This window comes from Monodon monoceros, unplaced genomic scaffold, assembly GCF_005190385.1.
Source record: "Monodon monoceros isolate NGI ecotype Baffin Bay Population unplaced genomic scaffold, NGI_Narwhal_1 Super_Scaffold_18, whole genome shotgun sequence".
Classification (NCBI taxonomy): domain Eukaryota; kingdom Metazoa; phylum Chordata; class Mammalia; order Artiodactyla; family Monodontidae; genus Monodon; species Monodon monoceros.
The window spans coordinates 156,729,306-156,743,071 of NW_021703774.1; the positions used below are offsets into that span (position 1 = coordinate 156,729,306).

The 13,766-nt window shown below is 39.6% G+C and overlaps 1 protein-coding gene and 1 non-coding gene across 14 annotated transcripts in view; both read left to right on the plus strand.

Annotated features, from left to right (window-relative positions):
• Positions 1-13,766, plus strand: part of PUM1 (pumilio RNA binding family member 1) — a 130,192-nt gene that overhangs the window by 101,190 nt on the left and 15,236 nt on the right. For 9 of the 13 annotated variants that reach the window (XM_029230794.1, XM_029230790.1, XM_029230796.1 and 6 more), the window contains 3 exons: positions 7,805-8,072; positions 9,400-9,529; positions 11,371-11,505. In XM_029230794.1, the coding sequence (XP_029086627.1) occupies positions 7,805-8,072; positions 9,400-9,529; positions 11,371-11,505 (533 nt within the window). The remainder of the gene's footprint in view (positions 1-7,804; positions 8,073-9,399; positions 9,530-11,370; positions 11,506-13,766) is intronic. The other 4 variants (XM_029230795.1, XM_029230792.1, XM_029230797.1 and 1 more) reach the window with 1 other exon arrangement.
• On the plus strand, positions 12,363-12,448 carry LOC114900127. The gene has a single exon (XR_003794746.1). It is a non-coding gene; the product is annotated as a small nucleolar RNA SNORD103/SNORD85 (small nucleolar RNA).

Here is a 13,766-nt window from a genome sequence, read left to right on the forward strand (position 1 = left end):
TGTAATTTTCCTCTTGACTTTTACCAGTTACCCCCTCTCCCCCCCCTTCCCCCCAAACCACCCATTTTTTTTTTTTTTTTTTTTTTTTTTTTTTTTTTTTTGAGAGGGGAGCAGGCATGCTTGCATGCGCTTGCAGTTCCCCATCCCGGGATCGAACCTGTGCCCCCTGCAGTGGCATCGTGGAGTTCTAACCACTGGACTGCCAGGGAATTCCCTACTTTGTGCTTTGAAATTTGCCTTTTTTGGACATTTCATATAAATGCAGCCATATAGTATGTGACCTCTTTTGTTTGCCTTCTTTATCTTCAAATGTTTTTGAGGTTTCATCCATGATGTAGTATGTGTCAGCAGTTCCGTTTTATTGCTGAATTGTCTTCCATTTTATGGATATATACCACGTTTTGTCTAACTACTCACAGTTGAAGGATGTTTGTTGGTTACAGTTTTTGGCTATTAGAAATAATGCTGCTGTGAACATTTGCATGCAAGTTTTTCTGTGGACACAGGTTTTCATTTCTCTAGGAGTAGAATTGCTGAACTGTATGTAAGTTTTATGTTAAACTTTTGGAGAAACTCAAACTGTTTTCCAGTTCGGTGCATCATTTACATTCCCACCAGTAATGTACAAGGGATTCCAATTTCTTTACATCCTCGCCAACATTTGTTCTTATTTTTCTTATATAATGTAGCGATTCTAGGAGGCATGAAATGGTTATGTCATTGTGGTTTTAATATGCATTTCCCTAATGACTATAGCATCTTTTTATGTGCTTATTACCATTTGTTTGTCTTTGGTGAAATGTCTGCTCATATTTTTTGCCCATTTTTGGATGTGCATTGTTTGTCATTATTATTATGGAGTTGTAAGAGTTGTTTATATATTCTGGATATGACTCTTTTATCAGATACGTGTTTTGCATATACCTGTTTTCTTCTGGTCTTTTGCTTGTCTTTTTATTTTTATGCTACCCTTTTGTTTGGTTTGGTTTTCTGTTTGTTTGTTTTCGTTTGGTTTTTTTTTTGGCCGCTGTGCGTGGGATCTTATTTCCCTAACCAGGGATCGAACCTGCATCCCCTGCAGTGACAGTGTGGAGTCTTAACCACTGGACTGCCAGGGAAGTCCCATCTTTTTGTTTTTATTTATTTATTTTTATTATTTATTTTTATTATTTACTTATTTATTTATTTTGTGGTATGCGGGCCTCTCACTGCTGTGGCTTCTTCCGTTGCGGAGCACAGGCTCTAGACGCGCAGGCTCAGCGGCCATGGCTCATGGGCCCAGCCGCTCTGCGGCATGTGGGATCTTCCCGGACCGGGGCATGAACCTGTGTCCCCTGCATCGGCAGGCGGACTCTCAACCACTGCGCCACCAGGGAAGGCCTTTATTTTTAAATGGTTGTTTTTGAAGTGCAGTAGTTTTAATTTTGATGAGGTCCAGTTTATCATGCTTTCTGGTATAGAAATCTTTGCCCAACTCAAGGTCTTAAAGATTTTCTCCTATGTTTTGTTCTAAAAATTTTATTGTTTTAGCTCTTAAAGTCTTTGATCTATTTTGAATTAATTTTGTGTATTGCATGAGGTGATGGTTCATCTTTTTGCATGCACCATTTTCCCCAGCAAAGTTTTGAAATTTTTAGTGTGTAGGTCTTAAATGACTTTTGTTAAACTAGTTAGTGTATATTTTATTTTTCTTGAATGGAATTCTAGTTTTGTTTTGGATTGTTTGTTGCTTGCAAGCATTTAGTTTTATCATCATGGTAGAATTCCTGTCTTCTTAAAATAAATTCTTCCTGTCCTTTAAATTCAAGGTTGTATGTGCCCTTAGTCCTTTAAGAAAAGCAAAGATCAAACAAAATGGTTTTCTCTGTCCCTGCCTGAACTGCAGTAGCTGTTTCTAATTTATTGTTCAGTAACCTGTATTAATTTCCGGTTGTTTTACTAGTCATGTGTGCCCCTTTAGGCACTTCTCTGTTCTAAATGGAAATGTAGTGTTTTGTGACACCTGGTTCTCTGAAGGTGACTTGTCATCTGTAAAACAAACCATGTGAAAATCAACTTAGTTAGGATTTAGTATTACGCACTAAAGACAGTTACTCTTAGGCTTATTTTCATTTAGGGCTACCTGGCTGTGATATTAGGGAGTGGATTGGGGAGAACTTTTTATAAACATTTTGGTGAGCAACATTGCCTCTGCCTGTAATAAATACAGAGCCAGATGTTGGGCACCTTTGGAATTTTTCTTTAAAAGGCAAAGAAGGCAGGATTTTGTCCATTAGGCATCTGCTAAATCTCTGAGTACAGAAAGCAAAACAAGATGAATGAAAACATTCCACATAGGAAAAGGATGGAATACTAGATGGCTAGAAATACTAGAAAACCTTTTGTATAAAGTAACTGAAGCACATCTTAATTTAAGCGTGGTATACTTTTGTCCGTCCATTTACTGTTAATCTGTATGTGTCTTTATTTTTAAAGTGAGTTTCTTGTAGACAGCATATAGTTGGATTACATTTTTAAAAATAAATTTATTTATTTTTGGCTGCGTTGGGTGTTAGTTGCTGTTCACGGGCTTTCTATAGTTGTGGCGAGTGGGGGCTACTCTTCCTTGTGTGTGGGCTTCTCATTGCGGTGGCTTCTCGTTACGGAGCACAGGCTCTAGGCACACGGGCTTCAGTAGTTGTGACACAAGGGCTCAGTAGTTGTGGCTCACAGGCTTAGTTGCTATGCGGCATGTGGGATCTTCCCAGACCAGGGCTCGAACCCACGTCCCCTGCATTGGCAGGTGGATTCTTAACCACTGCGCCACCAGGGAAGCCCCTGGACTACATTTTTTGATCCACTCTGACAATCTCTTTAATTGGTTCATTTAGACCATTGACATTCAAAGTGATTATTGATATAGTTGGGTTAATATTTACCATATCTGTTGTCTTCTATTTTTTTTCTTTGTTTCTGTCTTCCGCTCTTTTTCTGCCTTTTGTGGTTTTAATTGAGCATTTTATATGATTCCATTTTATTTCCTTTCTTAACCTATCAGTTATACTACTACTTTTTTTTTTTTCAGTGTTGCCCTAGGATCATTATACATTTACGATTAATCCAGGTCCACTTTCAAATAAGACTATATGACTTCACATGTAGTGTGAGGACCTTAAAATAACAAAATAATCTTAACCTTTTCCTCCCATCCTTTGTGTCATTGCTGTCATTCATTTCAGCTATATAAAGCATATGTGTATATATATATGTATATGATATAAACATAAGCATACATAATTGAATACATTGTTGCTATTATTTGAACAAACTGTTGTCAGATCAATGAAGAATAAGGTAAATAAAAGTTTTTATTTTACTTATTCCTTTTTTGATGCTCTTCCTTTCATTATATAGATCAGTTTCTGGCCTGTATTATTTATATGTCTCTCTGAAGAACTTCTTTTGACATTTCTTGCAAGTCACATCTACTGGCAACAAATTTCATCAATTTTTGTTTGCCTGAGAAAGTCTTTATTTTTCCTTCACTTGTGAAGGATAATTTTGCAGGGTACAAAATTCTAGGTTGGTGGGTTTTTTCCTCTCAAAACTTACAGTCTTCTCTTCTTGCTTGCATACTTTTTGAGGAGAAGTTGGATGTAATTCTTACCTTTGCTCCTTTGTAGGTGGGGTGTTTTCCCCCCTGTGGCTTCTTTCAGTATTTTTTCTGTATCTTTGATTTTCTATAATTTGAAAATGATAGTTGGAGGAGTAGTTTTTTTGGTCTTTATCTTGCTTGGTGTTCCCTGCACTTCCTGGATCTGCTGTTTGGTGTCTGGCATTAGAGAAATCCTTAGTCATTATTGTTTCAGATATTCCCTCTGTTCCTTTCTCTCCTCCTTCCCCTTCTGGTATTCCAGTTATGTGTATGTTACACCTTTGTAGTAGTTGCCCCACAGTCCTTGGATTTTGTTTTTCCCCAGTCTTTGTTCTCTTTCCTTTTTGGTTTTTGAGGAATCTATTGATAGATCCTCTAGCTCAGAGATTCTTTCTTCATCTGTGTCCAGTTTGTTAATAAGCCCGTCAGAGGCATTCTTCATTTTGGTTATAGTGTTTTTTGTCTCTAATATTTCTTTTTGGTTCTTTCTTAGGATTTCCATCTCTCTGCTTACATTGCCTGTCTATTCTTGCATGCTGTCTACTTTATCCTTTAGAGCCCTTAGCATATTAATCATAATTGTTTTAAATTCCCAGTCTGATAATTTCAACATCCCTGCCATGTATGTTCCTGATGTGTGCTCTTACTCTTCAAATTTTATTTTTTGCCTTTTGATATGCCTTGCAGTTTATCTTTGATAGCCATGCCTGGTACATCGAGTGAAAGGAACTGCTGTACATAGGTTTTTAGTAATGTGGTGGTGAGGTGTGGAGGGAGGGAAAATGTTCTATAGACCTATGATTAGGTCTCAGTCTTTTAGTGAGCCTGTGCCTCTGGACTGTCAACTTCACAAGTGTTTCTTAGTTTTTTTCCTCCTCCCTTTAGTGGAACAGGATAGTTTGAGTAGGCTGGAGTTGTGTATTTCAGGGTCATCCACACTGAGCCTCTTAATTTGTCAGTTACAGTTCAGGTTTTCCTAGTCTGGTACTGGTTCAGGCAGTGGTGTCCACTTGAGTCCCTGGTCTGGTTAGCTGTGGTGACCTGTATGTCTGTCTCTCCAGTCTTGGGGACAGTCGTTTGCTCTGTCTTCCTCTCTCTTGTGGATCTAAGAAGAATTGTTGATTTTTCAGCTTTTTGCTTGTTGTTAGGGTGGAATGGTGAGGCTCTTTACATGTGGAGTGGGATACCTGCACATACACAAAACATTTAAGCCTTTGATTTCTGTGGAAATGTTGTCATAGGACAGAGCTCTGTGAAATCCACTACTGTCAAAATATTATAGAAAAACTTTGTGAAATCACTAGGAGGCTTAAAGAGCCTGCTTGAAATGTTCCTTTTAAAATGGGGTTAAAATTCAAACACTTTCAAGGGCCATCTCCAGGGGATAGTAATTTGGGTATTAGCACATGTAGGTGTGTAAACTATAGTGAACTGGAAAACACCTTTCTGCATATTCTCCATATAAAGGAGCTGCAGTCCACAAATAATGATGGTCTACTATTTGCCAGGTACCTTTTGAAAAACAACCAGAAAACCACATTTTTAAGCAAAAATTTACTTTAACCGTTGGTTTAATGTTTAAAGAAAATTATTTGGCCTGAGCAAAATATTCCTGTTGACTGTTAGTTTGCCATTTATAATATAGTACCTGGAGAAATTTATTTTCTTTTTCAGATTTGTATACTTCCTTTCTCAATAATAAAAGCTGTGTGTGTATATGTGTGTCTGTGTATCCTGTCTGGCTTCCAAAGACACCAAAGCCAAAAATCAAAACTTCAGGGCAGGTGTATAAATCTACCCAGTAGTCACTCCAGCCCTTTATGTTATGGATTAGTCAGTATGCTTTTGGCCACAGTAACAGAAAATCCATCTAATAGTGGCTTAAACAATAAGTTCATTTGTTGGCTCGTATAACTGGAAGTTTAGGGGTAGGGCAGTGCTCAGGGTTGGTTCCTGTCATTCAGCCTTGTCATCATGGACCTGGCCACCTTCCATGTTTATTCTTTTTAAGTGAAAGAGAGTTTATTTACAGAGATACACATTCCATAGGCAGAATGCTGTTGTCTCCTACCTTGCATGTTTATTTGGATGTTTGTCAGGCCTTTTAAGAGTTTGGTTGTTTCTCTGTTGATATGTTACTTTTCCCTAAGTGCCTTTGTTAGTGACCAGGTTCTTAACCTTTAAATTGTTTTCAAAACTTTGTATGTTCATGCTGTTCTTTCTTCTTAACCACACTCTCCCAGTACCTCCGGACTTACCTGATTACCACCTCTTTGCCTGTTTGTCCCCTATCTCAAGCCAGGGTAGAAAGAATTGTTTTTGAAATGGAATAAAGAGCAGCCATATGGCTACTATTCTCTTTTCTTATAAACCTCCTTTCTCCTTTCCTTAAAGAAATGTTTTCCTTTGGGTTAAGAAATATTATGGAATTTTGACAAGAAAAACAATGTCCTTTAGAACAGGGTTGGCAGCCTGTTAGGAACTGGGCTGCACAGCAGGAAGTGAGTGGCGGGCAAAGCGAGTGAAGCTGCATCTGCCGCTCCACATCCCTCCCCATCACTTGCATTACCGCCTGAACCATCCTGCCCCCACCACCCCCCGCCGCCCCGTCCATGCAAAAATTGTCTTCCACGAAACCTGTCCCTGGTGCCAAAAAGGTTGGGGACCGCTGCTTTAGAACAAGAAAATTATATAACTGAGTCTGAAAATGAGTCTCGTGTAGTTGTAAGGGCAGTGACAGATTCTGGCCATGATAATTTTGGGTTTTGTATCTTTGGACAAGCATTTCACCTCTTTGGGCCTTAATTTTCTGTTACATAAATGGGAATTAAAAACTCCCTTTCCATAATGCCAGTGAGAATTTGATAGAAAGTGGATATGAAATACTTCTAGCATAGAGCCTGGCATAGGACAAATGCTCAGCAAGTAGCTTTTATTTTTATTTATCTATTTAAACAAAATTTAATGTTGAGCCTTTTCCTTTTGGTTCCACTGTTTTCATTGAGACCCCGACCTTTGAAACTGGGCCCTGGAATTCTGTGGAGAAATCCAAGCTGAGTATCTTTTTGTAGCTACCATTAAACTCCAGACCAGACATTCATTAAAGCTCTGTAGAAGTTAACAGGCAGTTCATGTTGGGTGACTTTTCTCATGGCTCCTGAATTGTTATTTACCTACACTCTTTGTGGTTTAACTGGTATTTCTTATCTACTTTGCAAAGTAGGAATGGGGGAAAAAACAGAAAAAGGGCTTCACATCCTTTTTATAGTACAATCTAAAGTTTAAAAAGAAACCCTCTATTGTAAAAAAATATATTGAAAATATATACTCATAATTTTTTAATTCTGTTTTATCTTTTGATAGGCATTTCAGTCTTATCTCTGTTTTATGTGTCTCGGATTCACAATGATTATTCCCTTGTCAGCAGTCAAAATGGCAATATCGGTAGCCTGAAAGTTGTTGCTACTGCAATCACTTCAGGCTCTGTTCCAGTAGAAGGAGTTAGATGCTGTCCATTCCTGGTGAAGAACTGGAAAACCTTCCATTTCAAAGCACACGTCTTTTTTTCTATCCCTTATGTCTAATCCTTGGCCTTGGTTGCCTTAGTGATTTTCAGACTTCTATTTAGCGGCAAAACCATGCCTTCAAAGCTTTTTTGGGAGGTCCACTATATAAAACAGACTAATCTGGGTACCCTAAAAAAAAAAACAGATTTTTTTTTTTTTTTTTTTAAGGGATGGTTTCAGATGGGAGTGGGGATTATCCACTGATGGCAGGAGTCTCCACAGAGATCAGAGTGGGAAACCACTGAAGTCTCTGTGCATTTTGTCTTTTCTGATCCTGGTGTTTAGGTGCTGGTTCACACAGCAGGACCTTTCCTCATTTTATTTACTAAGGGCTATACTAACCATTGCTCCATTATTGCTAGCAGTCTCCTATCAATGGTTAATAGCATTCCCCTCTCAATTTTTGTGCAAAAGTTTTCTTCCAGCTTGGTGAGTTTGTCTTATGAAAGTCGTGGCACTAATAGAATTGAATCTTAACACGAAAGCAGCAGAATTGAAAAGAAGTCAGAGGTGATGCAGGATTTCATGTATAGGATGCTTTTTCCTCTCTTGAATAAAGTTCGTTAAGAATGAGTCTTGAGTTCTCCTGTTCTGTAACCAACAGGAGGACTCACAAATGGCAGTGGAAGATACATCTCTGCTGCTCCAGGCGCTGAAGCCAAGTACCGCAGCGCGAGCAGTGCCTCCAGCCTCTTCAGCCCCAGCAGCACCCTATTTTCCTCTTCCCGTTTGCGATATGGAATGTCTGATGTCATGCCCTCTGGCAGGAGCAGGCTTTTGGAAGATTTTCGAAATAACCGGTATCCCAATTTACAACTGCGGGAGATTGCTGGGCATATAATGGAGTTTTCCCAAGACCAGCATGGGTCCAGGTGAGGACTTGGCTTTGCCACTTAAGGTAACTGAAATCTTAATGCCTTAAATTCCATGCTTCAGATAAGGTATACATTAAGTAAATTGCCATATAATAATTGAAACAAAGTTTGCTTTTTAGTACGCTTCCTGTTACTTATTTCAGAGGGATGTGGCTATGAGAGTCACCAGATATACAAGTGATGGAGAATAGCCATTTAGTAATCTGGATCACATGCTGAAACAAACCTTTTTACCTTTCTGAAAGATTAGTCTGGTGTTCCTTTGTTCATGAGAACCTCCCAGAATGTCTGCAGTTTAAGAAATACAGAAACACTAACACAAAGACATGTGTACACTTTTGCTACTTTAATCGCTATTAAGAATCTTGCTCTCAAAGAGACACTATTCAAATGCAAATTTGGATCTCGGCTCAGGAGTAAGATGGTGCCACCACTTTTCTTTGTTGTTCCATTCTGTAGAAGTGAGAGTCTGCACAGAGGTTAGAAGATGCTATTATAAAACACAGAATTTAGCTTTGGTTACCACTCCCTGTTCCAATGGACTTCACAGAAAGGGACCCTGGTCCTCAGAAAAAAGCAGATTTATGGTGACATCACCCATCCTTCTCTCTCCCTTTCTCTTTCTTTCTCTGACAGTTCCTCCAAAACAACTCCCAAAGAACCTACCTCCTCTTCAAGTTCTGCCAGCTTGCCACTGGGCAAGGATTTCTCATATTTAGATCCTAAAGGCCAGGTTGGGAGAAGAACATGGTTTTTCTGATATAGTCACCTGAGCTAAAAAAGGCAAACTGAATAGCTACTACTTTAGAAAGAGACTGCACATAGATGACAACTGTTCCACATCATTAATAAATATGTACTGCTTCATATGAATGTGAGTTAAAGACTATAATAAGGACCATAGGCTTTGAGTTTATTGATGTTGGACTGGTTCCTAAAAGAAAAAGTCCCGTAGAGTTCTCCCTGTGTTGTGCCTGCTTTTACCCTCTTCTCTTTTTTTCTGCCCCCCCTTTTCAGCTCCCTCTCAATCCCACACATAAATACATGTCCTGTTGTAATGAAGTATACTAAAATTTAAATATACTTCTAAAAGCTCAGTTAAATTAGGGGATACTTCACAATATAACTTTTTTTTCCTTTTCAGTAATTCTTCAATTTGAAGTGAGCTCAAGTGATTTATTTAAGTAACACTGTTGTGCCTCTGTGTACACGCACATGCATACATTTAGTTTCAGAACTGACACATTATAAATTGAGCTAATCTTTATATACTTTCCAAGTCTTCCTAAAATGCTGTGATTGCCCTTTTTACTATGTACTTCAGATTCATTCAGCTGAAACTTGAGCGTGCCACACCAGCTGAGCGCCAGCTTGTCTTCAATGAAATCCTCCAGGCCGCTTACCAGCTTATGGTGGATGTATTTGGAAATTACGTCATTCAGAAGTTCTTTGAAGTAAGCCTTTGTTCTTTCTGTCCTTTGACTTTAGACAGCCTCCATAGCATTTTGATTTTCATTAGCTGTTTTTAGAATTGCAGTTTCATTCCAGTCCTCAAAATGAAGCGTGAGTGGTCTTTTTGAGGCACATTTAAATGTTTCTCCAATTCATTAGCAGTAGTGCATCATTTAGATACCCAAGCAGGTGATGCTAGTGTATTTTAGAAATGTGTTTGTAGGGCCATTCTTCCCATTTAGGATCCCGCACAACATTTCTGATTGCTAAAATAGTTTCACTAAAGGTGTCATTTTTGGAGGAAAAATCCTTGTAAGATAATTTTAGCAGGACCACAGTAAAGTTCTGAAAATGAATTTTAAAAAATGGATTCCTAGAGAATTACCTTTGAATACCAACTCTGGTGTTTTTCATCATAAACCACAGTCACGAGGATTGTTAAATGCTGCTTCTTGGGTGATCCTTCAGCCTTGGTTCCTTATTGTTCCTTCATTAATGTGGATAATGTCCACTCTTGTTATCATTTTCCTTGGAAAGGATTAACGAGATTGTTGGATTAATGTCTATTTCCTCTTCTAAACTAAAATGTCAGAAACGCAGGGATTTTTTGCTAATCATTGTAGCTGTGGTGTACTGGTATCAACAACCCCATTATAAATCCAGAAAGGAGTGAAGCATTGAGATGAAACATCTGGTACAGGGGGAAAATGCTGCAACTCTGCACATTACCTGCCCCCCAACAAAAGAAATTTGTAAACTTCTTACATCTTACTTTGTTTGGTTTGTGTGAAGATTAAAAAAATGGCTCACTCACAGCCTCTATCTTCCCAGCTTTTCTCATAAAAACCTAAGTTCTTTGACTCTGAATTCTCCAGCTACGGATTAAGATATCAGCCTAAACACGACTCTTGTAATTTTGACTTTCGAATGCCGTTTTACTGCCGTTTTGTCACAGATATAAAAATAGAGAGATCTCCAGCTCCAGAGGTTAATGCAGCTAGGGGTGGCTGAATGAACAGTGGGTTATAGCAGTATGATTCTGGGACAAGCTAGAGAACTTCTCTGACTTAGAGAATGTCCCTGGACTTCAGTTCTCTTGTATGGAAAATGAGTGGGTTGGGCAGCCTTATTCATAAAGTCTCTTCCAGTCTCACATGCTATTCAAATGAAAATAAAAAGCCAGGGATGGAGAAACATTCTAGGAAGAGTTTTAACATTGTGCTGTCATACCCCTTGATTTTACTAACTTTCCCCCTATTCTGTTGACTTGTATAAATAGACATCATCAATTCTTATAGTAATAGAGAACAGTATATTCAGAGCAGTGTGCATGTGTGCTTTGGCTTGAACTTCATAGAGATGAAAGAAGAACTTGTTTTCAGCTTATGAGGCTCAGACAACTGAAGTGATGTAGATTTGTTGCAAGAAGTTCTTGAATCTTCCCCAGACATTGTCTAAAGCCGTAATAAACAATGTCTTCCACATGTACTATTGTTTTAAGAATAAATGTAAATGCTCTTGGACATATAGGTATATTTAATAGTATTGGTGAGTTAAGGACAGCTTTGAGGAATTGCCTGTTTGTTTAGCAGATACTAGTAGTGAAACCACTCCAGTTGGATATCTGAGAAGTTTTTTAACATTAAAGAGTTCCTCATAATCAGAGGCTGATAACCACTAGTTTGAAGAAACAAAGGCTTTTTAAATAAAAGGTTTAGTTTATCATAGAATACAGGGCTAAAAGAGGTATGCCAATGGTTGATACAGAATAATGAATGCTTTGCTTTCTCTGGTTTCTTTCTTTCTACCTAAGTAATGGTGTTCACCCACACATTATGTCTAGTTTGGCAGCCTTGAACAGAAGCTGGCTTTGGCTGAACGGATTCGAGGCCATGTCCTGTCACTGGCACTGCAGATGTATGGCTGCCGTGTTATCCAGAAAGCTCTTGAGTTTATTCCCTCAGACCAGCAGGTAATTGTAAGTTTCCCCTTTAACTTTTCTCTTGGTGTTTGATGTTTCTTCATGGTACATGTAGTGAACCTCGTAAGTTTGTCAGTCTTTAGTTTTCTTTCACAGTTTTTCTTTGGTGCTTGTGACTACCTTCTGTGCATGGCAGGCATGAACTGTGCAATTAATTTTGTAAGTTTATAGTGGATCAAGTGTCTTGTGTTAAAACTAGTGGTTTCAAACACTTTTCCCTTTGACCAGACCTTAGTCTTTAGTAGGTGTGATTTTAGAGGTGGGTTTTTTGTTTGGCAAGAGTTGAAGCAGGTAAGGTTGTCCTTCTACCTGAACTGATCACCTCAACAGACAAAACTTTTTTCCAACCCACCTTCCAGTTTTCTTCACTTGCACCCTCTTATTCAACGCCTGGCGCGTTGACCTGGTGCCCACTGTGTGCCAGACATCAGCACAGAGATGGCCGAGACTGAGCCCTGCCCACGGAGCACACATGGGGAAGGGTGACGGGAAGCAGCCGTGAGACGTGAGAGCACGTGCCCGAGGCTTTCAGGGGAGGCTTTGCAGGAGGAGAAGTCTGGGCTACAGAGGAGTTAGGAAAAAAGGGACAGAAATCTGAACTGTTTGGGTGCTGTGAGTGGGAGCTGGCACAGAAAGCACGTGAAGAGGCCGATGGCCTCAGAGCAGTCATGGAGCAGGTCCAACGGGCCCCACACAGACCACGGGGCCCGGGAAGCCTGACCAGCCCGCAGGCAGGCGTGCCGTGCTGTGTCTGCGCTAGGCAGTGCCGTGAGCCTACAGGTGCTGCTGATCTGAACCCTCAGCCTTTGGGCTCTGAACTCACTCAGCCCTTCTCGATGGAGGGGATGCCGTGGTCTGGCAATGATGAACCACTTGCCCTCTCTGAGAACAAAGTTCAGTAATGAGAATCTTTTGTTATGGACTCAAGTTCTGAGCCAGACGAGGCACCCACCACTTCCAGTTCAAAACAAAACACAACAGAACGCTGCGCTGGTGTCAGCAATGGCAATTGAAGGCTGGGGAGTCCAAAGTCCTTAAGCCGTGAGACTCAGATGGGCATGTCAGGACGCTGGTGAAGGCAGAGGGAATGTTGGAGACACACGGCAGGTTGGGAGTTCATTCATTTAGTGCCAGTACTGGAGATACAGCAGTAATAGGGGTGCTGTGTGTGAGTAATTAGAAGCAGGGGTGAAGCTACTAGTTTGTTTTCTTTTAATGTTCAGATCATTGTCAGTTTTAATTTTCCCTGGGATGTTGAGGGATGAAAATTTGATGGCTGAATCTTTCCTCTTTAATTTTCCTGTTTGATTTGAATATGGAACTTTTTTTCCTCTTTTGACCATAATGCCCGCTTACTGAAAGCAAGCAGGAAATTACGGTTTCCCAGGTATTTTCCCCATCTTTGCCCTCTCCCAGGATTATGATAAATTGTTGATTTTGTCTCCAGATTTTCAGATTTTACTGTTTTTTTGTTTTTTGTTTTTCTTATGCAATGGCTACATTGTAGTAGTTTTTACCCCCCTTTCCTTTCCCCCTGGCAATTGTTCTTTCTACGTGCTATTCCTGCATATCTTTTCCTGGTCTGGTTTCTCTGTGATTCTTGTTCTGGGTCTAAACTACTGCCCCTGGTATGAATAATTTACTCTTTTCCAGATGTAAGTGTATTTTAGCTGAAATAAACTCATCTCCAGTGGAGTTTTTACCTCTTTGGGCTCAAGAAAATATTCAGGGAAGCCCCCTCCCCTTCATTTTGATTATTAGAAGTGTCCCTTGTGTTTATCTTTATATAGGCGTCCTTCTCTATTTATCATTCCTATAATTATATTTCCGTAGTAAATTATTCTTTTCTGACATTTGATTAATTGCTTCAGGAAACTTTCCTGAGTCTCTTGTGTTTTGCTTGTTTAGTCCCTGGCGTTGTAGTCTTGAATTTCTTTAATTAGAAAATCGTTTAGTTGCTTTGACATGTTTAACATCTCAGGGATTTAAGACATTGCATTCACAAATGTCACCATTATAAACTGGCTTGTAGTCTTCTACCATAAATATGGAGTCAGCACAGTGGAACTAATATATAGAGGTTGTATATAGCAAGGAAATTGGGCAGCAAGTACCAGGGCCCAGCCGTGGTACAGGTATTCAGCGTAAGTATGCCTGAGACCTGAGGCAGCAAGTTTGGGGATGGGGTCCAGTCAAAATCCCAACACACCTACACACACACACACACACACACACACACACACACACACACACACACA